This window comes from Acinonyx jubatus, chromosome C1 (genome assembly GCF_027475565.1).
Source record: "Acinonyx jubatus isolate Ajub_Pintada_27869175 chromosome C1, VMU_Ajub_asm_v1.0, whole genome shotgun sequence".
Lineage (NCBI taxonomy): Eukaryota > Metazoa > Chordata > Mammalia > Carnivora > Felidae > Acinonyx > Acinonyx jubatus.
Genome location: NC_069381.1, coordinates 98936566 through 98961507, shown reverse-complemented (window position 1 = coordinate 98961507; position 24942 = coordinate 98936566). Strand labels below are relative to the sequence as shown.

The 24942-nt window shown below is 36.7% G+C and overlaps 1 protein-coding gene across 4 annotated transcripts in view; it reads right to left on the bottom strand.

Annotated features, from left to right (window-relative positions):
- Positions 1-24942, bottom strand: part of MAN1A2 (mannosidase alpha class 1A member 2) — a 176080-nt gene that overhangs the window by 25651 nt on the left and 125487 nt on the right. For 3 of the 4 annotated variants that reach the window (XM_027058270.2, XM_015076677.3, XM_053214669.1), the window contains exons 9-12: positions 15795-15910; positions 12410-12629; positions 6919-7091; positions 3025-3140 (exon numbers count right to left, since the gene is read on the bottom strand). In XM_027058270.2, the coding sequence (XP_026914071.1) occupies positions 3025-3140; positions 6919-7091; positions 12410-12629; positions 15795-15910 (625 nt within the window). Of the gene's footprint in view, positions 1-374; positions 1441-3024; positions 3141-6918; positions 7092-12409; positions 12630-15794; positions 15911-24942 lie in introns of those variants that run through there. The other variant, XM_053214670.1, reaches the window with a different exon arrangement.

Here is a 24942-nt window from a genome sequence, read left to right as displayed (position 1 = left end):
ACCCATTTTGCCTTCAAGTCTGGTTTAAATGCCACCACTTCCATGAAGTCTTCCTTTCTGCTTTCTAGGTTAAGTAAACACTTCCTCCTCTGGAGGACTGCTCACTTTATTAACATTTCTCTTGTACACTTAACTATGTTTAACATTTTTTGCAAACCTGCATGTGTTTTATTTCCTCTGTTAGAACGTTAGAGTTTTAAGGAAAGAGGCCTCGAAGGAATCTATCCCTGACCTTGCTCATTACATAATTTTTATCATGCCATCAGTATGTATGCTATAGAAATAAACACACTGGCAACTACTGAGGCAAACAAAAGAAACAGAGGACACAGCATTTTACCTTCTGGAGAAAAATGTGTAGCTATAGCTGTAGGACAATAATATGTAAAAGGTAAAACAGCCCTCAACTAGGTCAAGAACACATGCTATTACATTTAACTCTGCTGCTCCCAAGCCAATCAGTTGCCATCTCTGATAGCCAAAACACACGGATTACTGCCCTTTAATGAATGGACAATAAATATGAACCGCTTGATAGAATATACAGTCTTCAGTCAACAGCTACTCAGCTTCTGATAAAGGCCTGTTTAAATTAATTGGTATTTGAGAAAAATCTATGAAGTCATACTAATCTTCATTCCTCTATAGAGTTTCAAGCTCTATCTTCATAGTAAGAAAAATATAAACCTACAACTACATTAGTCTTCACAGAAATGTCTTGATTCAAATGCATTCTACATTATGCCATCAGTTTTTATAAAGAATAAGTCACATTAAGAGTTTTGCATCTTCTATAAAACGTCACTGTTTGAAGATATCTGCCATTATGTACTAGGATGAGCCCTATAAAACTGCCAGTATTTCACTGTTGTTGACTTTTAAAAAGGGCATTTTTATGTGGTGCATCTAATAGTTCAGTACTTAATAACAAGCTATGAAATTAGGTCATCTTATAATTCAGCAGTAAGAAAAAATTGGTCTCATTTGTCAAAGTCATATGTTCTCCCAACTCACAAAGATGAAAATGACACTGAGCAAGATGCTTCCTTTTTGCTACCAGGAGGCTCAGTGCTGATGTAGTACTCAACTGTGATAATTCTGTAGCCTAGATTTTGTTATAATTATCTGAATGATTCTTCTTGTCTCACCCTTTTCACTTTTATTGATTCAAAAACGTATATGTGTTTTTGTGAAAGTGAGTATTGTGGCAATTATATATATATATATATATATGTACATATACATATATATATATATATATATATATGCAAATTATATATATATAATTGGTTACCTAGAGTGCTGTGTTGAGAAGGATTCTTCCTGAACTTGGCAGTGGAAAGTACCAAGGTCAGATGGTAATATTCCATATACGTAACTGGAAGGGGAAAGGCAGCATGCCACATATTTGCAACTTCATCTCATGTCCTAATGGGGACACTGAAGAGGAATCTGAGAATTAATTATGAAAGCCAATCTGCAAGAAGTGAGATCTGAACTCAATTTAGAAATAAGAGAGGGGCATTAATTGATAGAAATGGTAAAGGCATTCCCATCAGAGCCAATAAAACATGAAACAGACAATAAAATGAAAGGGAGTATATACATGTGTGTGTGTATGTGTATGGATACACAAATAGTCACTGTGCCATCCTTACAATTTCCTGGTCTAAAAAAAAAAAAAAAAGAGATCTTAGATAATTTGGGTCAAAGTCCACCGTTTATGGCTATGAAAACTGAAAGCAAAGAAACTTTATTCTGACACACTCTCCCAGCTTACAGCAAGTGTGTAACTAAAGCTGCTGTGGTTTTGCCTTCTCACCCAGTGCTCTACCTCACACGGTCCCAGTCTAACCATGCAGGGTGAGCCCAACAAGGAAGGACCAGAGGCCGGGGGGCTGACTACTGAGCAGATGTTCTAAACCATCAGCAGCAGTAAGGGTTTGGGTTAGGATCAGTCACAGATAGGGAAAGGAGGGGGCAAAATAAAGAAACAATGTAACACGAATCGTAAAGAGTTAATGATATATCAGAGAAAAAAGAAATAAGTTTATAATGTACATGAAGAAAAGGTGGGAAAATACGAGTGCTAGGGACACTAAAGGAAAAACCAGAATAAGATGGCCATCTGAGATCAGAAACTTAGTCTGCAATAGGTACATTTCGATTATAATGTCCCAACACATATGCCAGAAGCAGACTAGAATGCAGACTCCAGGAGGGTAGGGATTTTTGTCCTTTTTGTCTGCTGACACATCCACAATTAGCCTCAACAATGCCTGGAAATAAACTTTTTTTTTTTTTTTTTGAACAAATGAAGTTTGTTTCTGAGGCACTCAGGTACAGACACACAGGAAATAGAAATATGAAATTTACGAGAGGGTATCAAAAGAGATTTACTTGGGAGATCCGCAGGGAAGTGGACACATGTAAGGTGTCGGTTTCTGGAGCTCTGCCTGGAGTTCTGAGTACAAGCCCAAACAACAGTGGTCTTTCTTTTCCATTGTTCCTTTTATGTGTGTCTTTACAGGAACTCTTACAGAGAGGAGGGATGACTGTGGTCATATACCCTCTAGTGCCATCACAACTCCGTTATTATTCCTAACGGACTTCGTTAGTGCGAGCAGGGGGTTCAGGTGCAGTCCCAGGACCAGCAGGACCAGGGTCAGCGGGGAGTTTGCCAGAAACGCAAATTCTCAGGTCCTGTGCTAGGTCCACCACAGGAGAAACTGTGCGGTTGCAGCCTCGTTACCAATGCTTTCAGGAGTCTTCCAGGTGATTCTAACGCATCCCACAGAGCCGAGAACAAAGCAAAGGTACTCAACTCTTAGTGGACAAAATACCTACCTCATAGTTTAAGTCATTCTTCTGGAGATGCAGCTAACAATTTAAGACCCGATTACAGAAAAAGATATTTGTAATAGAATCTGGTGTCACAGGCCACCAGTCGTAACTCCTCAAGCAGAGACCACGCAGCGACACCTGCCTACAGTAAAAACAGAGTATTTAAAGGCATCCACTTACTTCAACGTCTCAGCGAGAAAGAAACTCTGCTGCACATCGTCGTGGGTAGGAGTAGACGAGTACACGTCCTTCACCCCGGAAAACCCGCCGCTCACTCGGCAATACTTCTCAATAGCCTGTGAGAGAGACCAGACAGAAGAATCAATTCCACACAATTTCACGTCTTGGGGACAAATTAAGGAACCCCAGTCAAAAGTTCACAAAGATCTATCTGAGGATTTGACAGGTTAAGAATAAAACTTATTACAGAATGGGAATATTCTCACACTGGAAAAATTAACGGAGGGATCTGTTTCCTGTGGAACTTTTCCCCCTCCAAAACTCCTCAATCTTTTAAAAGCATCTTCTATTTTCCTAACTGAGGAAAGTCAAGTTTGGGCTATTCACACTGAATTAGAGACCTGTCTGGCATAATAAAACCTCATTAATTCTAACAAATCAAGGGCGGTCAGTCTGAATTAAAATTTTCAAAGGGAATTTTTTCACTTCTAAGGATAAACCACCCAAAACAAGCTTAAAGAAAAGTATTACCTAAGAGCTCTGCTCTCCACAGTAATAAGCAAGGAGGTAATATTTACTGCAAACATACTACGTGACAGATGCTACATTACAATCCTAGCAGTTAGACATTACAGGTGGTACCAACTGGCAGAAAGCAGCCATCCACATACCCACTACAACAAGAATTACCATGTCAAGAGCCAACCATTAGGATGTATTTGCTCTAAGTCAAGGCTCTTCTAAGAGCTTCACATGTATCATTGAAATCTCCCAACTACCCGTGAGGTTGTCTTAGGAGGCTCCACTTTTCCCACAGGAAAACTAAGGCAAAGGGTGAGTTGCTCTACATTATTGCTAACTACTGCGCTCTGCTGTCCAACTCGGAGCTAAAACTCTTAATTTGTATCTCTTCTTGCAGCTTTTGAACGTGCCTAAATAAAATATACTCAATCCAATGGAATCCATTCAAAACCCTGTTTTTTTAAAGTTTGAGAGAGAGAGAGAGAACCCATTCAAAACCCTGTTTTCTTAAAAAGTTTATTTTGAGACAGCGAGCAAGAGAGCACACACAAGGGGGGCGGGGTGCAGAGAGAGAGGGAGAGAGAGAATCCAAGCAGGCTCTGTGCTGTCACAAGGCTCGATCTTAGGAACCGTGAGATCATGACCTGAGCTGAAATCAAGAGTCAGACGCTTAACTGACTGAGCCACCCAGGTGCCCCTCCAAACCCTATCTTTAATTCAGAGCAACCGAATATCCTGCTTATGCAGGTGTATATCATACTCTAAAATTAAGCCATTCATGAGAAGTTGAATTACACATGGTTCTTTTCTTTTTCTACCTAACCCTGAGATACTGTCTAATGAAGGTATAGTTATTTAATCATTACTGCCATGGCTTTTTGTTCCTAGTCTTGCTAATTTTCTTATTCTTCTGGTCTCTCTCCTTTCTAATGAAAAGCTAATTAACACTGAAAGTTTTTATTTAATCAAGCTGTTCGTTTTTATATAATTCCATTTTAATTACAGCTGGGTTTTAAAAGTCTTCTTACCAGTTTGGGGCTTTTTTCTATCTAAATATTTTAAATGTATTTTGAATTCAAGAGTTTTTAAATGCCACATTCTGCGCAATGATCATGTGTCTTTACCACCAGAAAACTATCAGAGCAGTTTAAGGATACTGAGAAAGTAGCAGGGAGGCATGACTAATCTTTAAGCCATTTAGAGTCATTTCTTGGAGGCAAGTTTTCATGCAAATATATTCAAGTTTGGAAGTTTGAAGACGTGACTGGAATAGCTAAGGCTACAGAAGACATATGAGATACCATTCTTCAGTCTCAGCCTGTCTTCCCTTTACCTTCTTCATACCCAACAGGGAGGCCAGTGATAGGGAAGAAAGCAACTTCTATTTAAGAGGTGACTCGTCCTCTTTTGTCTTTGCCCCCCTTTTCTGCATCATGGCATACTTCTGAACCTTGAATTTAAAGTATAATTATATCAGTTCTTGTTCTCTATATTTGGAGTTTGTGTGTCTATCTAGACTGTAAAAACAACACTCTAACTCCTGTCATTCGACAGACTTAGGTTAAAGCCTGAGCTCGTGAAACCTCTTTTTAATAGACAGAGTAGGGCCATACTTTAAGAAGGTGCACAGGAAAAAAGAACCTTAAGAAAAGGATAGATTATCCTATAGTGTTTCTCACTGAGTGGACAGGTTTCTGCCACCACCCCCCACTCTGCTGCCCCACGTGATTCAGATAAATCTTTCTTATTCCTCTGAATAAGAATCATTAAATATTAGGAGACATTCAAGTCAGACATCGCAGGGTTGCTTTACCTATTTCTCGCATATACAATATTGCTTAATGTACATGAGCATTAGTAAGCCACTGCTATCCCACAAGTGTGTGTGTCCTATTCTCGAACCACTGTGACAACAGTTGGTTATCTTCCCAACTGTGGCAGGACTCTGTAAAGAGAATTTCACCAGCAGTTATGATCCTGTCTGGAATTCTGGAAGTAAGAGGCCAGTGAAAAGCAGCATCAACAAATGCAGCATCCCTTCCCGTTCAATGTAACCACCTGTCTCCGCTAATGTTCTTTTTGTTAAACTCCGCAAAGACTATCCAGGTCTGAATGACAAATGACACAGAAGTGCCCTCACTGTAGTGCAAGTCTTTATCACACTGCTCCTAGATCACTGGCAGCGGTCTCCCAAATCCAGCAATTTGCAGCTTATAATCAGAGCCTTTGTTCGGTCACTCCCCACTAAATAGCCTTTAGTGGCTCCTTTCTCTTTAAAAAACGTTTAGTAATCCTAGAATGGACACTTCCAGTTAGTTGGTCTTGGTGGGCAGGACATGGTGAGGAAAAAGATCTGACAGGCTGTTTAGACAGGCAAAGGACTTTCTATCTCCACCTCCTGTATGAGAAACACTTATGTAGTAACTGGGAGAGGTGTCTGGTTGTGAGTGCGCGCGCGCGCGCGTGTGTGTTATTCCTGAACCACTGGGTAAAGGACACATCCCTTGATCTGGCATGTAAGACCATCTACATAACGGCTCCAAACTTCACTCCCTCTGGTGGCCACTGTGAAACCTTCTTTTTACATAAACTGGTCTACGTTCTGCCAGAAAACCTATCTTGCCCATTCTTACTTGAGCAAGTTACTGACACTACTTATCTCACCTACAATGTCATCTAGGCTGCACATTCATCATAATTAGTGCTATTTATCACAATTAGCATATCTCAGACAATAAATGCTCCCTCACTCCTGGGAATAAGCTATACTTTCATGAGAAGACTAATATTTTTCTTCCTCCCCAGGTACTGACAGCCACCTTGTTCTCTGAAAGGCTAGTCTTTTAGGAATAAACTGCTTGCTTCCTTTACTTACTAACCATTAAAATTTTCTCATAAATAGATAAGTAAATAAAGTCTTTCAACCTAGAAAAATTTTAACAATTCACTGATTCTTCATTTGGTGGTTACTAAGAAATTACCTGGAACACAAGCGAATACAGGGTAATCTACTCAGGTAATTGTAAGTCTGGGCAATTTTACGATTTTTTTTTCTCCCCCTAGGGTTAAGCATTAATTGTCAAGTACAGAAACTATAGAATCATACTGAAACTCACAATGCCTTTTAAATGACACTTTATAGTTATTCAAGAAGAAGAATGAGTGCACACCCATAGGAAAATAGTTTTATTCAAGAACTAAATCGGATTTTCCTTCTATTGCTTAAGAAACTTAGAAATCGAGTCACAGAGTTTTTCCATCACATAATTGGCAGGAGCACTATGGTTACCGAACATGAGGCAACACGGATGGCACGATGGGAAAGCTTGATTTAGCGCTCACGCACATAAAATGAAATATTGGCTTATTTACCAGTGCTGCTTCCCAGCCCCACTGCCTGTATCTTGGATCGTGAGTGAATCGCCATAGGTACCAATAGGTTTCAATTACTTCTGGACGGAGGATGTAATACTTTTCAGCCTGCCGGACGGCCACAGCCTCTACTGCACCATCAAACTTGAACGACTCAGGACCCAGCTTTAATGCTGTAACGTGACCAAAGAAACAAATGAGCACAATAAGCTACTTGTGTTTGTTCACTAGAGCTTCTTTCTCCCCCCAAAACATGGGGTATAATGTAAAGTTAGTTCCATTTTGTTTTATTTTTATTCTTGCTGTTTTGCAAAACCAGTGACTTTAAAAGATCTACATTTGGTTTTCTTGTAATAGACTTACAAATATTCCTACTATCCTGACACGAAGTATTTCTCATACATAACGTTCATCAACATACTGCTGAATCTAACTATACTGACAAGTCTAGTAATCCTCTGGAAACAAATGCAAAGCTAGATGTAAGCACATTACATAATCTGTTCTGTTCCAAAATAAAATGAGACAGATAATTGTATTGTACGGAACTATTTTTTTAAAAGTCAAGACAATTTTAAAGTCCTTTTAATATAACACACATATATAGGAAAACACTGTAGAGCTCAGATCTTGAATTAGATTTAGATATAAGTTATATACTCTTCAAGCATACTATAGTATACAAAATGCGATATGTTTTAAAACTTAAACCAGTTTTAAAAATAAACTCTTTTATCCTATAGCCTCTGTATATATAGCAAGAAAGAGATTCAAATTGCCAATCACCAAGAATTTTACCTGTGGTGCTCATTTATCAGTTTGAATAAAATAGCGCCATTACACATATATTTCAATGCTACATACTATTCTGTGAATGATATGATTTCCACTCAGGCTAGAATATAGAACTACATGAAAGTCTTTTTAATCACCTCTTTCTAATTACGCCTAGCACCCTAACTTTGGCCAATATAAAGTCATCTTCCATTGGGATGCTGGAGTCACACACAATTACCACTCTCAGCGGTCATTCTTTCCGTTTATTGGTGGCAACAGTTTCAAGGTCTCTAATCTTTCAAAAAATGCTGGAAATTTTTATATTTTCTCAGAAAAGAAAAGGTAAAATAAGAATGATAATGCTGGTAGACCATAAACAGAATCATGCCATAGTTGCTGTCATGACATGTATTGCTGTGGCCAAATTTCAGCCTTACAAGGGAGACAACGTAAGCTCTAAATAATCACATACCATTGTGAAAAACAGTCTTTCTCACCATCTACCACTCCCAAGAGAAAACACAAAACCAAAAAACATTGTACCAATGGTAGATAATTCTACTGAAAGCAAAACATGTGATCCAGAAAAGTGTACTGCTAAGTCTTAGAGAACTAAAGTAGAACTCAAGCACAGGACTTCAACCTGAAGGTCATGAATTCTATCTCTGGCGGGCTCTGAAAGAAGAAGACATTGTGTTGTGTTGTGTTGTGTTGTGTTGTGTTGTGCTGAGAAGCCTCTGAAATTGTATGCAAAACTCTGTGTGCACATAAAGGTTTGACCAGCTCCTCAATGGGATCTGAGATTAGGATTAACCAACAAATCCTCAGTAATTTTTTGTTAGAGAACTTCTAGCCAGCTTATTGACAAGGTCAGCATACGATCAAATATGATTTGGCATTTTAATAAATGCTTTTAAAATGACTATAAAAGTCAAACATCCTAATGATGCCAATCTAATACAAGTACAGGAAGTCATTTGATCTGAATTTCTTATGTCTTTCCTTTCTCAAAGACTGAATGCTAAGAACTGATTATATGGAATTTTTAAATGTTAATCTTAAGGCTAACTTTAAATTAGATAACTTCTGTAATGATAATATTGCCTGAATTTGAAGTAGAAATTGGCCGCATGGAACTAATATTTTTAACTTCTCATTAAAAATTATGTCTCACTTATTGGTCATTCATAAATTCACAAATAAAGCACACCAGAGAGAGAACATATCTGTTTTGTGAGGAGCTGGCAAATAAAAATGTACAAGCCCAAATTATACACACATTACATCCATTACTCTGGTCAAATCGCTGGTTTTCATGTTTCTAAGGCATCATTTCTTAGTGCTGTTTTAAGAAACGTAAAAAATAATTTCCTAACAATCTATCTTGCATTTAATTTCTATTTTCTACCTTTAATTTCCCACTTACACTTGATACTTCATTTCCAACAAGTAAAAACTGAGTTGAAACCATAAATAATTTAGTGCTGGGATACAAAAAGAACTCTAAGAGGATGCAAAAATCATCTAATGTAGGCAAAGGAAAGAGATATGCACAAATAAAAAAAAATTAAAGTAAAATGTCAAATATGACAAAGGTCAACAGTAAGACACTAAAAAGTACATTTAAAGAAGGCATAGATTAGTCTGCAAGTCATAAGATTCTTCCAGATATGTAGAATCTGTAGAGATCTCAGGAAAAATAAGCATACTCAGGTCAACAAAATAAATACAAGAAAAAATAAAAAAGCATAATAAGGAATATTCTGGGACAGGCAATTTGACTACAGTTTGAGTAAATTAATAATAAGGGAAGAACTTAAACTATTTCCCTCCTATTAACTTCCAAGGAAAAAAATAGTTGAAGAAACAAAGTATGTCTAAAACTCATGTCCAGTGGATCTCATTTCCATTGGATACGTTAAATGTATCTAAATATTAAAATTTCCCCCAGATGTGATAGTACGTGGTCTAGGGAAGATCTTACCCAACAACTTCCATAAGAAGTAAATTAAATAAAAGTCATTTTATTGATGTTCAGTAGTTTTTTTTTTTTTTTTTTTATCTAGAAACCTAGAAAAAGAAAGAATAGTACTATGTTTTGGAAGTCTACCATCTTGTTTGGCACCAATTCTGCATTATACCTCAGAATAAGCTAAAACAATGTTGTCTGAAACTCAGCTAAGTTACTGCTCAGTTTCACAAACAGACTGAGAAATGTTTCCTACAAACCCAGCTAAATTATTAAGCTGCAGGCCATGTTCATCAATAAGGCAGAATATATAAAGATTACCAAACTTTGAATTAACATTAATTCTAATTCCAACAACAAATGAAAGTGAAATTCCAAAGTAATTATTGTGTGAATTTAGCTGAAATAACTGCTAAGAAGTGAACAGGTATTTTTAAACAAGGTGGCCAAAAATACAGCACAGCTATACCAAAACACATAAGATATAATAACCAAGTGGGAAGGAAGCAACACTAGAATCTTGCCTTTTAATTCAAGGATCTAAACTGAGATTAAAGATGAGTAAAAACAGTGAAAGATTTGAAAATACAGGACACAAATCAAAGAGAAATCTTTTTGGGCATACCATGGCAAAGAGGGCCACAGGTTCATTGACTTGCAATGTGACAATGACAATCAGAACAAGTATGACAGCAACAACAATAGACTGGATGGTTTAAAATTTCATTTATACTCACAACAGCATTCTGAGGAAGACAGGATAGGTATTGTTATCCCATTGTTTTGCAGATGAAGCACCTGAGACTTAGGCAGGTTAAATGACTTGCCTAAGGTTCATAGATAATAAATAGTGGAACATGGGATTTTTGAATCCTAGGCCACCTTTTCTTTCTATAATATCACAGTATTTCATATCAGCATCAGCAATGTCATTACAAAATGTGAAAGTCAGGGAATCCTCTCATAACTCTGGTAGTCTATGGATTTCTCAAAGGCAAGGGACAGGTCTTATTCACAATTCCACCTGTAAGCATCTAGCATAATGCTTGGCACATAATAGGTGCTCCATGTTTAATGGAGTGAATGATTAATTATACTAACTACAGCATATCACATTTTTAATACGTCTGTATGAAATCCTACTGTTTTATATCTATTAGTGGATTTGTGGCCAAGACCTGCATAATAAGTCTTATTATCATGGGTCCTAGTACATACACTGAATAGCCATAGTGGTCCTCCAATGTTTTACTAATTTTAGCTGCATTTTAAATATATATTTGATACTCTATATTACTAACATAATATAATTTAGCTTCTATTTATAACTTAGATCACTGACTTTCTACATACTACATACCAACACTAAACCACCCTAAAATAACTTCTACTTCAGTGTCCTTTTGACTTAGTTGTAGTTTGTCAAGAAATGGAATCCCTGCCTTACTTAGTGAGAGAACTGAAGGGTCAATTTCACCATAAGTTCAATTCCTCATTATATAAAAACAACCTGAACTAACCTGAACTAAAATGAACTAGGATAAATTTTAAGCCAGTCACACCTGTGTCATGGTACCTGATGGCACAGCAACCCTAAGATGGAAATTCAGTTATTTAATAAAAGCAACAATTCAATTTCTGAAATCACAAATAGAAATTACTAGTGTTTACTTTTTCTGGGAACTCATTGTCCATTATTTCATATAGAAACACATTTTTAAAACCAGAAAAAAATCTTGGAAGGTCTACTTCAGTATTTCTCAGTCCTTTTTCAGGATGTTTAAAAACCTAATTGTTGGGGCGCCTGGGTGGCTCAGTCTGTTAAACGTCGGACTTTGGCTCAGGTCACAATCTCATGGTTTGTGAGTTTGAGCCCCTTAGCGGGATCTGTGGTGACAGCTCAGAGCCTGGAGCCTACTTTGGAATCTGTGTCTCCTTCTCTCTCTGCCCCTCTCCTGCTCATGTTCTCTTTTTTTAATAAAAAAATACATAAAAAACCTAATTGTCTTCTCTCTCTGTGAAATTTTAATAATAAATATACACTGTTTATCTATGACTGTATATAAATGACTGTATCTATGACTGTATACAAAAAAAGAAAAAAAGATTTTTTTTCACCCCCAAGAACCAATTTTTTTCACCACTGAAAACCAACTCATTTTTCAGGTAAGGACACTGAAGCCCCAAAATATTACATATGTGCCTAAAGCAATACAGAGGATCTTTTTAGTTAAACGCACAATCAACTCTAAAATTACTGGTAAGCTAAGAGACTACTAGATACCTAGATAACAATTATACATTCAAATAGCTACTATTATCTTTTGGTCACTCTTATTTTCACAAGAGTATAGACAAGCCAGTAATCTAAATCAGTTTTGTGTTCTTTTAAGTAACTAGTCCTACAGAAGCTGAAATGAATGGCTAAAATGGATTCTTACTATACTAAATAATGTAATCCCATACATCCCCAAATGTCATTTGTCATCCCCGCCTCTTGTCACTAAAACAATTTCTTCAAAATCTTTATTAACAAAGTCAGTAGTAGAATTCAGAATTGAAAAAAATGATTCAGGAATACATTTCCAGAATTAAAAATTCAAGGTCTTAAGAAAATGATTTACTGTGTTAGAATAACCTATTTTAAAGCGAAAACTGCCCATATATTTTCCTCCTAATTTCTGGACATATTTTTAACTTAGAGGTTATTTTAGTCTAAGTAGTTAGTGTTATTAATACTCTTACCAGTTCTGTCATATGACTCATGACATGTACGTGCAATTTCTGCCCCTAGCTCTAAATAATGACCAGCTTTATCCATTCTGGAACCATCTGCTCCTAGTGCAAACATTCCCCCAGCAAAACAGGCCAAATGCCCCATCTTCTTTTCTAAGTGCCCATTTTTCCACTCTCCAATAAAGGTGAGACCTCCTCGGGACTTCTTAATAAGATGTTTCTCTATAGCCTACGAGAAAGAGAAGATAGTTAAAATTTTAGAAGCAAAGTGTTAGTGTTACTACATCCTTCTACTTATCATAAAACCTTGGTAATAGGATATTCTACAAACTGGTAACTTTCCCAAGCCGGAAGAGTTAATTTATAGTAAGTAAGTTTTGGAGAGTAAACAAGTTGCATATAATCTTGAACAAATACCCCATCACTACTACGACAAAGACAAGGTGGAAGAGGGAAGACTGGCCTAAAGACTACCTTTCAACACACCACCTGTATTATAGGTTTTTTTCTTCTTGAGCTAAATGGAATTCATAACAATCAACTGAGATCATGAATAGAAATAAATTAATATAGTTATATAACAAGTTTAACCCAAAAGACTCTACCAACTTATTTTCTATTTCATACAATAAAACTGAAGACGAAGAATATCTAAATTAATCTAAAAATACGATTTTGACAGTTAAAATGGTTTCTCCTTTTCCATATAACTATACCTCTTGTCAAAGTACTTTAAGAAGGTACTAGTAGATGAGGCATCTTGTAAGTTATAAAGCTTACAAAACTAGTTAAAGGTTCAAACTTAACTCCGTAGCCCCTTGCTTTGGCAACTTAGGCACTTATTTTGGGTGTTGTGCCATGGCTATGAGAGACCAAGTGACAAACACAGTCCATCCTACTGGAATGTCAATTTTACTCACAAGATGTAGGGATGGCAAGAAAAATATTTTGTATTAAACTTGAATGTAACATAAAATAGAGTCCAACAATCACATTTAACTTTAAAAATGGGATTTTGGGGGCACCTAGGTAGTTCAGTCGATTGGGTGCCTGACTTGAGCTCAGGTCATGATCTCATGATTCGTGGGTTCAAGCCCCGTGTTGGGCTTTGTGCTCACAGCTCAGAGCCTGGAATCTGCTCCGGATTTTGTGTGTGTGTCTCTCTCTCTGCCCCTCCCCTGCTCGTTCCCTGTCTGGTCTCTCTCTCAAAAATAAATAAACATTAAAAAAATGAGATTTCTAAGAGCTTTGTTCCTTTGGACTATGTTCTCAGACTTTGCTAAATGGGGCTATAAATTAATTTTCTACCTTTAGTGATACTTCTAGGGAAAAGTATAACTTCATAAATTCAGTTCTCCTTGGTGAAAAGGTAAAAAGTATTACATCTGATTAGAAAATATACTTCCCTGACAATAAAGAGGAATAAAAGAATTAACCCACATGTTTGTAGATTGTTCTCTGACAAGTTCAATAACAGCTTTGGAAAAATCTATTGTGTATTCTTTATAATGATGAGGTTTGTTTCAGAACTATACTATACTTCACAAGGCCTGTTAAGTGTAGCTTACAGTCAATAAATGCTTGATTTACAAGTTTTTGTTGTTCTTTTAACCACAGTACACTGAGGCACAAAAGAAAAGGTTAGTTTTTTGAGTGCAAGGACAATGTTTTTTATCTTTGTGAGCCTTGTGGCATCTAGCACGTTTTCTACATGTAAGGCACCAATAAATGCCTCCTCAAGAAACATTTATTGACTGCCCACAATGGAAAGAACACTATATGCCAAGTATTAGTTTCACTCCTCTGAGTTAAACAACTACAGGAAATTAGTTCCCTAAAAAGTAAGGATATAAAAAGGATAAGATTTTTGCTTTACTTTAAAAACAAAACAACTGTAACTGTGAATAGTGTTAATATATATGAAATATATATACAATCAACAAAGCCTAAATGTGTCTCTTTGAAAATCACAAACAGCTTTGATCCAAAAAAAAAAGGAGAAAAAACAAAACTCAAGAATATCAGGAATAAGGGGAGAGAAGGATGGGCAAAATGGGTGAAGAAGAGTCAGATACAGGCTTCCAGTCATGGAATGAGTAAGTCACAGGGATAAAAGGAGCGATAAAAGTCAATGGTGAGCATAAAAGGGATAAAAGTCAATGGTGAGCATAGCATTATGTACCGACTTGTCAAATCACTGTTTTATACCTGAAAATTAATGACACATAATGTGTCGACAATACTTCATTAAAAATAAATGAGTAACAAATTAAAAGAAATGTTTATATGTAACTTTAAAAACTGATTAAAATCACTAAAGGGCTATGGGGTTATAGTGGATCAGAAAGCAAATAACTTAAGTGGTTAACACACTTCTCTATCTCACAGTTTTTGCTTGGTAATATCGCATACAAGTGCTTCCAAGACTGAAACCTGTTCCAATTTTAAGCTGTCACAACACTGTGGTAAAAGGTTACATAAATATGAAAGTCAAGTGGTTAAAAGCACAGGCCCTGGAGCCAGACTGTTCAGTTCCAGGCTCCATCACATACTAGATATGTGACTGTCAGCAATTATTCAACCTCTTTGTGCCGTAAGGTCCTCATGTGTAAAATGATAGTAAAGATTATTTGCTTTCATATACATAAAAGGGGTTACAACAGCACCTGGCATGTGGAAAGTACTAGATAAGTGTTTTGCCCTTGCTATTTATCCATAAGGCTTTCCATGTGTAGGTTCAATGTCATTTGAAAGAAGAAATGTTTATGGAAATGTATATGTGACGTCAGAAGCTTTTTCAGTCTGTGTAGATAATAACTAAATGTAATTAAGTTTCCATACATAAATATGTTACACTAAATTCTTCAACAATTTCTTTAATGAATCATGGGAATCTACTCCCGAAACCAAGAGCACACTGTATACACTGTATGTTAACTTGACAATAAGTTATATTTAAAAATTTGTTTAATGTTTATTCATTAATGTTTAATGTTTATTCATTCATTTTTGAGAGACAGAGACAGAGCCTGAGCGGGGGAGGGGGTGGGGGGGTGGGGACACAGAGTCTGAAGCAGGCTCCAGGCTCTGAACTGACAGCACAGAGCCCAAAGCGGGGCTCGAACCCACAGACTGTGAGATCATGACCTGAACCGAAGTCGGATGCTCAACCGACTGAGCCACCCAGGCGCCCCAACAATAAAATTATATTTAGAAGAAGAAAAAAGTAATAAAATTCCCCCCAAAACGAAAACAATGTAAGATTTTTATATTAAAATTCTAAAACTCTACAGGGAGGACATATAATAAAACGCATGTAAGGTGTTCACTGGTCACTATGAAACACAGCACATATTCAGAATGTTAAGCAGGTAACTGTTGTGACAAGAATTACCTCAATAGCATCATCATACATTTTCCTTGCCTCATGGTCTGTTTTATCTGACATCAACCATGCTTTCAGTAAGTATTCATAAAAACTGTCTCCCAGCCCGCCAACTGACGTATGATCTGTAACGAAAGGCAAAGAGAAGGGTGAAGGTGGAGGAAAGAGAAGACAGAAGGCAATTCAATAATCTTTCTCAATTATAATGACTATTACTGGTCAGTCATTTAAAATTATACTGACAGCCTTACTTCCAGCCTACTTCAAATTTAGTTGAGCAAAAGTATACTCTCATCACTCTCCTCTACGTGGGTACCCAATTTTCCAGAAGTCTCTTCCTGCTGGATGAGGTATTTCACATATTTAGGAGTCTTTTTCTTCAGCCATGTAGTTTGTACATTGTCACACAACCAAGCTTTTCCAGAACTGAAAACAATTATCTTTCATATGATAAGGACTTAAACTATACAAGCTAGAAGATTAAATATGAGATATACCTAAATCTGATGTTAACCAAAAAGAGCCTATTTTTTCCATAGGGTGGTTAATGGTGATTTCTATTCTATAGACAGCAAATTAAAATAAGTCCAAGAATTCCTTGGTAATAATGCCCTGCACTTTTAATCCTATCCAAGGCAACATCATAACTCCCAAGGCAACCGTACTCTTTTATCCCTGACTTTTGACAAGCCCTGCCCTACATTCTTGAGCTTTGTTTAAAAACACATATCCTCCCTGCATGAAAAGAAAAACAGCACACTTTTGCGAGCTGTCAATCATTCATGGAGTACCAGCACTGGTTTTCTACTTTCGCGGGGAAAGGACAGACCCCCTGGGTGGTTTGTGGAACAACTGGTTTTCTGCTTGGGGGAAAATGCATATTAATGTTTTTATCTGTAGCTCATAAATATAAATTTGTGGTGGATTAATGACTTAACAGTAAAACAGAAAACTGTAAGTACACCAGAAAAAAATATAATAAAATGTCTGCCCTTCTTTAGCGAATGATCTTCTTTGGCAAAACAAAGGAGCCACAAAGAAAAAGATTTATAGCAATATATGGTACAAGCTACCATAAATGAATCTGTAAGGCAAGAAATAGAATAGGAACAGATATATGCAACACATAGAACAGAAGTAAGGGTTAATGCCCTATACAAAGAAGCCTGATAATTAAATAAGGACAATTGCTACCGAGCACACACAAGTAATTTAAAAAAAGTAACACAAATTGATGATTAACGTAAAAAAGGAAGTTCAACTCCATCAGTGACCAGAGAAAAGCAAATTAAAACAATGAGGTTTCATTTTGTTGATTTAATTGGCAAACATTTTTCAAAGTATTTTTTTTTTTTTTAAGTTTATTTATTTTGAGAGCAAGTGAGAGCGGCAAAGAGGCAGAGAGAGAGGGAGAGAGAGAATTCCAAGCAGGTTCTGGGCTGACAGTAGGGCTCGATCTCACAAACAGTGAGATCATGACCTGAGCCGAGATCAAGAGTTGGACACTTTACCAACTGAACCACCCAGGCACCCTGGCAAACATGTTAAAAATTGTTAGCGCCCAATGTGGCTAAAGTTATGGTTCAAAGTTGCTGGGAATGGAGGGAAGTTTTATAGTAGCTTTCAAAATTTAAGTAGGCTTTCTACTTCTGGAATTATCCTGTAACAAATACTTGCACAAACACACAAGTATAGATATAAAAACAAAACAAACACTTCATCAGAGCACTATATTCATTAAACATAAGATAACTTCAAAAGTCTAGAGAAGTAGCTACATAAATTACAGTACAAACATATGTAACAGAACATGCAATCATTAAACAGAATCAGATGAATCTGCAATCTGTACCAGATATTGAAGGATATCTATTACATGCTGTTAGGTAAGGGAAGGACAAGTTTCAGAATAATATAGTTTGATACTGCTAAAATTTGTATTTTCAAAGAATATTACTGTACACATAGAAAAGGTATGAGAAGACAACTGTGCAGAGTAATTACATCTCAGAAAGTAGTCCTTCAGTTTTTATTTTGCACACTTATGTATTACTGGACTACATGTAACTTGTGTAATTAAATCATTTTTTGTTACAGAAAGTAATAAATGGGGGGAAGGCCACCAGTCACTTTCAAGAACATGTCTGCTAATACTGTAGTAATTTGCTTGTACCTTCAGTAGCCTGCATCTCAAATGCTCTTTTCTCACTTTTTTCCCACTAGTCATTAGTGCACATGATGAATTTCACGTATGTATACACCCACAAATCCACCACCAGGATGAAAATACAATGCATTTCCAGCATTCCAAAAATCTGCCTCATGTGGCCCTCACAATCAATACCCAACTTCCAAAGATAACCATTTTTCTGACCTCAATCACTAAATGATTTGTCAAGTTCACATAAAACGGCCATATACTCTCAAGAATGATTTGGTAGCTTAATGATTTCCTTTGTTTTCCATCTAAATGTCTAGAAGAAGGACCCGTCTGCCTTACATAGGCTTCCTCAGTCTCCAGCATTAAGTGTTTGGGTATCAGAGAAGACACTTAGGGGAACAGAAGACAGGTACAACGATCCCTTACTCTAAGCTTCGGACTGCACAAGAAAATCACGACTGAATTTCTAATAGTTTTCAATACTCATCACGCTTACATTTAAGAATTTTATAATGATGGTAATATATGATGATGGGCTGAGAGGATAAATTATACTTAGATGCTAAATTAATTCTAAAAGATTTAAATATTTTATGGTTACTGGAAATCATTAAAGATAACATATAAAATATTAAAACAATATGAAACTAAGTAGACAGGGAATGTCCCTCATATTTAATGAACATATAGGACAGAGAAAGATTTAGGGATGCCTTTTAGGTACATTATTTGCTAATGAACAAGAATGGAGTCATTTTATATTTGGCAAGCAACTATTTTAAAGCAGCTATATCCAAACAAGTATGACAAAATATCCCCATCAACACTGCTACCTCAATTTTGTGGCTATGTCAAAACATCTGGACTCACTCAGCAAATGATACCACTACTATCTTACCAGCTGCCCAGTCTTGTCTTAGACTTCAATCAACTGCTTAAAAACATGCCTTACTGTAGTTGTCCTCTTATTTTAACCATGACTTTCTCATATAGCTTTTAGGTTTCATCCCCCAGATTTTCTAGTTGCCTTCCTTTCGTCTCCTATCTTTTTCTCTCACCATTTTTATTCTTTCCCATCCCCTCAGTCATGTCACTTACACTGAGTCACTCCTGCATTTCATCACCCTAGAGACCTTCCTCCTAAGCTATCACCTTCAGACTTCTCTTTTCCTGCTTTCCTAAGTTAAACCCATTATTTCCTCAATACTATGTCTTAGTTCACGCCTGTTGTACTGAATCATATTCTTCTATGATTTCCCAAGAAAGACTATGTGGATTGTAGCTTTATTATGAGCTTCTTAATTTTATTTTATAAAGATATCAAATTCAAGGTTGGAAATCATTTTCCCTCAGAGGTTCTCAAAGGTACTGTTCCAGTGTCCTGTAACACAAGTATCATGAGTGAGAAACATTGGCGATGCTGTTTTACAGGCTCAAGGTGTTCTCTCTCAATGCCCCCTTCCTCACACTCAACTCATTTTTCCAAGCTTTACATCTTCATTTTGATACTGGTTAATTTTTTTCCTACATTCATTGTGCTAAAGATTAGTATCTTTCAGCTCTGAGAAAATTCTCTCCTATTGTTTATTTTCTTCAGTTTTGCTGGTTTCTCTCTTCTGAAACTCTCATTAGTTGGAAATTGGACCCCTTGGATTGATTTTATATTACCCTTCTCTCTCAAATTAGTCTCTCTGTTTCTATATTCTGGGATTTTTAAAAAAAAATCAATTTTTTCTTTTAGTCCTTTCACTGAGGTTTTTAATGTAAGCAATTATACCTTTTACCTCCTTTCTGTCCTCTAATTCTTTCTTTTTCAATGTACCCTGTTCTTATTTTATGAACACATCATCTTCTTAGAGTTCTCCAAAATAAACAGATCTGTTTATTTATAGAATTACTTCAGTTTCCTCTAGGATCCCTGTTTGACTTTAATGATTTTTTTTCTGCGAAATTTAACATGTGCACAGAAAAGCATATAAAACATAAATGTTATGCTCATTATAGAGAACATCTGTATAATTTCTACTCAGAAGAATGTCAGTACTCCAAAAGCCTTTCACATATCCTTTCTCAATTACAATTCCCACATCCTGAAAGGTGAACCACTATCTTGACTTTTGGGGTAGTCACTTATTTTACATGGCTATCATCTACTACCCTCTCTCATCTGCTACTATTTAGTTTTGTCTACTGGTATGTTTAACAAAGGTATCATATATTCTCTTGCATCAGTCTTCCAGATCTCAATGCTTAAGACTCAACCATGTGGCTACATGTATACACTGCTGTTTGATATCCCACTGCACCAATCAACCATAATTTATTTATCTGTACTTAAGAATGAAGTTCTCAGTAGCTAGTGTGGGCTTTTCTCTACCAAACAGTAGGTACTCTCTCACTGAGCAGACTTATTGGTCACAAGGTCTCTCTCTTGAGTGGGAATTCTGACTGGATGCTTTCTGTGTAGGCTAAGTTGAGGAAAGGTGGGCTATGTGTGAGGCTTTGCTTTAGAGTCAGGAAAATGGCACTTGCTGTGAAACTGGATCTGCTCGAATTTCAGAATAAAGGGAGGCTTTATTCTGGCTTATTAACATCCATATGGAAAATTTTCACCTTTCTTCTCAATGAAATCATTAAATTTTTAAAAAATAAGTGCTCAAGGCATCTGGGTGGCTCAGTCAGTTGGGCGTCCAACTTTGGCTCAGGTCATGATCTCATGGTCTGTGAGTTTGAGCCCTGTGTCGGGCTCTGTGCTGACAGCTCAGAGCCTGGAGCCTGCTTCAGATTCTGTGTCTCCTCTCTGCCCCTCCCCCACTCCTGTTCTCTCTCTTTCTCTCTCGAAAATAAATAAGCATTAAAAAATTAAAAATAAAATAAGAAGTGCTATGTAGTTATGCCTACTAGTAAATGTCAGAATGAGCTGGTGCATAAGAATTTTAAGTGGAGCCCATGTTCCCTTTAACAATCTTATACCTAGATTTTAGCTCTACTTTTTACTCATTATTCAATGACATGTACTTACAGTTTATGAACTCTGAACCTCTCTGGAACTAGATCAGTTACGGTTTTTGTAGTGTTCTTGTAGTATATTCTAGGTATGCCTTTCTCGCTTCTACTCACACAGTCCCAGCCAGAATGCATTATGCTAATTTGTTGAAATATCTTGTCCATTATGATCTCCCGTTTATCACCAAATTTCCCTACCATCTTGGGTTTATTGTTTTCTACATTTTTCTATACTTTCATTTCATTGTGGTCTCAATGAGGACGGCTGGCCACAGTGGAGAAGTTATAGTTCAATCTTCCACCATGGGGCAGAAGTCCTAACAAAGCTTTCTCAAGTTGAATTCTTTCTGGATAATTTGTTAATGCTGTATATGTTGGATTTCTCATTCCCCTGTCTCCTAATCTGCTCCCACTGTTGTCCTATCATGAATAAAAATCAAAGCAGGTGGGAACTTAGAGAATCTTAGTTTACTCCAGTATTTCTAGACTGTGTGCAACTTGTAAGCTTGCAACCACGTAATTCAAGATGATTTTAGGTGGTTTATGGAATAATTTTTTAAAACTTGTCATAGTTTTATAATGACTATTGTCAAGATAATCTCTTAACTTCATGCAAAATCCTGCCCCTTCCCTGAAACACACAGCAACAACAAAGGATGAAATAATATTAAAAGGCATTTCCACACTTGAAAACAAAATACAAACTGTAATACATAAGAAATACAAAGAAACTCATTGTGTTAAAAGCAGAAGTTTCTATTTCTTGAAAGTGAAGTAAATAAAGACATCTAGAAGTTTCCCTCCTCCAACATAATGGGCTTCAAAGCACTCACTCATGGTGGGGACTCCTAGACTAGCAGAAGGAAGCAGAAACAGCTGTATGATTGAGACTGGGATAAATTGCTATATATTGGGGAAAGCAGATGTATGATACCCTTGGGAGAGCTGAGATTCCAGCATGAAAAAGAGTAAGTTCTAGACCGATGAGCCAGTGGAGGCATTAATAAAACTTCCAGGAATGGAGAAGTAATGAAAGTGGAAAGAAAAACATACACTTCATGAAGCTCTCACTCAAACTGAGCTTGCAAATGAAACTCCAACGCAGTGTGCCTGGGGGCTCAGTCGTTAAGCATCTGACTTCAGCTCCGGTCATGATCTCATGGTTCATGAATTCGAGTCCTGCATTCGGTGAGCCCTGCTTCTCTTTCTCTCTCTCCCTGCCCCTCCTGGGATTCTCCCCCTCTCTCTGCCCCTTGCTCACTTGTGCCCCCGCCTCCTCAAAAACAAACAAATAAAAAAACTCCAATGCACATAAGGAAAATGAGTTATGAAAGAATTCAACTATGTTAATAGAATTTACCATACCACGAAAAAGCAAATAATGCAGCTATCTTCTGAAAGCAATTATAAAATAAGTATATTTTAAAAGTATACTAAGAGAGGGGCACCTGGGTAGCTCAGGTGGTTAAGCCTCCAACTTCAGCTCAGGTCATTATCCACAGTTCAGGAGTTTGAGCCCCGTGTCCGGCTCTGTGCTGACAGCTAGGAGCCTGGAGCCTGCCTGGGGTTCTATTTTCCCTCTCTCTCTGCTCCTCCCCTGCTCGTGCTCTCTCTCTCTCTCTCTCTCTCTCTCTCTCTCTCAAAAATAAACACTAAAAAAATTTTTAAAAAAAGTATACTAAGAGAAAGAAATTAATATATAAAGCCCAAACTGATCAATTTGCACTGAGAAGTTGGCAAATATATAAGATTTTAACACACCTATTTGAAAACAGATGAGAAAAAAAAGTTAAAAAAAAGAAAAATGAAAAAAAAATAGCTAATGAATCTGAAATGCCTTAAAGGAAATTAGACTCTCTGCTAAACTGTGAGCAACTTGACAACAGACACTCGTTGGCTTGAGTTTCTTTATATATCCTATAGCACCTCACACGATTCTTACTTACGGAGTACTCAATGAGTAATTATTAAACAAATGGCTGACTTTCCATTTTCAAGTATTAAAAGATTTTCACAATTATAATAACTTGTCTTTAAGGTATTTTTTCTTTTTTATTTTAAGGTATTTTTTCATTAAAAAAAATGATTCCATCTTCAGTCTCTCACTTGTTTTCAGTTTAAGGAAACAAATAATTATGGGAGAAACAGTAATACCTAGCGTAACACCTAATACTTACAAATTCAACAAAAAAAGGTTTACAGAATGAATGCATTAACTACTTGAAGCACTCATTCTTGCAAGTTTTACTAAAATTTGCAGGTATACAGTTTTAAACACCTTCCTAATTTCCCCCAACATGATGATGTCTATAATTGTAGTATATTCAATATCTTACATGGAAAATCCACTGAAAATATAAGTTTAAAAAACTTAAAACACCTCATTCCTATGGATTATCAGAAATATGCAAAAAAAAAACCCTTTGTATTAAGATTTTCTTTTTGGAGTTTTTAACCTTCTGTAAACACATCTTTGCACTGAGAGCTTTTTAATTTTCTCACAGCTCACTGTCCAGATACAATATTTCAAACTACTCAGGGGACTGTAGTAAGAATGTATTTTGTAAAAATACCCAAATGCCCAAACTCCATTCCTCTCCTCTCTCTTTTTTAAAAATTTTTAATTAATTAATTAATTAATTAATTTTATTCTTTTTTTTCCAATATATGAAGTTTATTGTCAAATTGGTTTCCATACAACACCCAGTGCTCATCCCAAAAGGTGCCCTCCTCAATACCCATCACCCACCCTCCCCTCCCTCCCACCCCCCATCAACCCTCAGTTTGTTCTCAGTTTTTAAGAGTCTCTTATGCTTTGGCTCTCTTCCACTCTAACCTCTTTTTTTCCTTCCCCTCCCCCATGGGTTTCTGTTAAGTTTCTCAGGATCCACATAAGAGTGAAACCATATGGTATCTGTCTTTCTCTGTATGGCTTATTTCACTTAGCATCACACTCTCCACTTCCATCCATGTTGCTACAAAGGGCCATATTTCATTCTTTCTCATTGCCACGTAGTACTCCATTGTGTATATAAACCACAATTTTTTTATCCATTCATCAGTTGATGGACATTTAGGCTCTTTCCATAATTTGGCTATTGTTGAGAGTGCTGCTATAAACATTGGGGTACAAGTGCCCCTATGCATCAGTACTCCTGTATCTCTTGGGTAAATTCCTAGTCCTCTCCTCTCTTAAAAGAGTTTGAACTTAAGGCTGCTGCTTGCTCCTTATTCCCCTACATTCTGGCTTTAGCCTCCTGCACAGAGCCGAAGCAAAATGGTACTCTACAAGTTAACAGCCACTTTTCAGTCCCAGTACATCAAATAAAATTTACAAGTCAGAGAAGATGACTAGATCACACAAGGCAGAAATAAGGGAGAGAACAGAAGGCCCAAATTAACTAAAGGGAAGAAGAAATCAAGGAACCGATTTTAGAGTTACTAAGAAGGTAAAAACAACAGGACAGGAATCTGGCCACACTGTCAAGTTTCTGGCACAGGCCAGGCTATGTAAAGTGTGGGTGAAATAAGGAATCACAATGAGGAATAAGTTTTAAAGTAGAGATAATAAGCTCAATTTTGTACCTAGTGAGTTTAAGATACCCCCAAACAATCAGGAAACAAATATCCTGTACATGGGAGGTTTTAAGTTTAAAGCCCAAGAAAAATCAGTAATGAAATACTGACTTCTATCAGGAGGGGGGTGGAGGGACAATTTTTTCCGTAAAGGGCCGGATAATATACAGCCTCTGCTGCGTGCTCCTCTGTTTTGTTGTTGTTGTTGACGATGATGATGACTGTTTAAACCCTTAAAAAACATCGAAAAAAGAAACCTATTTTTAATTTGTAGGCCGAACAAATGCAGGCCAGAGGGTAGCCTGACGCAGTTTGCCTATTGCTGATTCAGATTTCACTGATACATAGGACACAGTTCATCCTGTAAAAAGAGAGGAGGTCTGTGAGGCACAAATGGAAAGGATAAGAAGAATT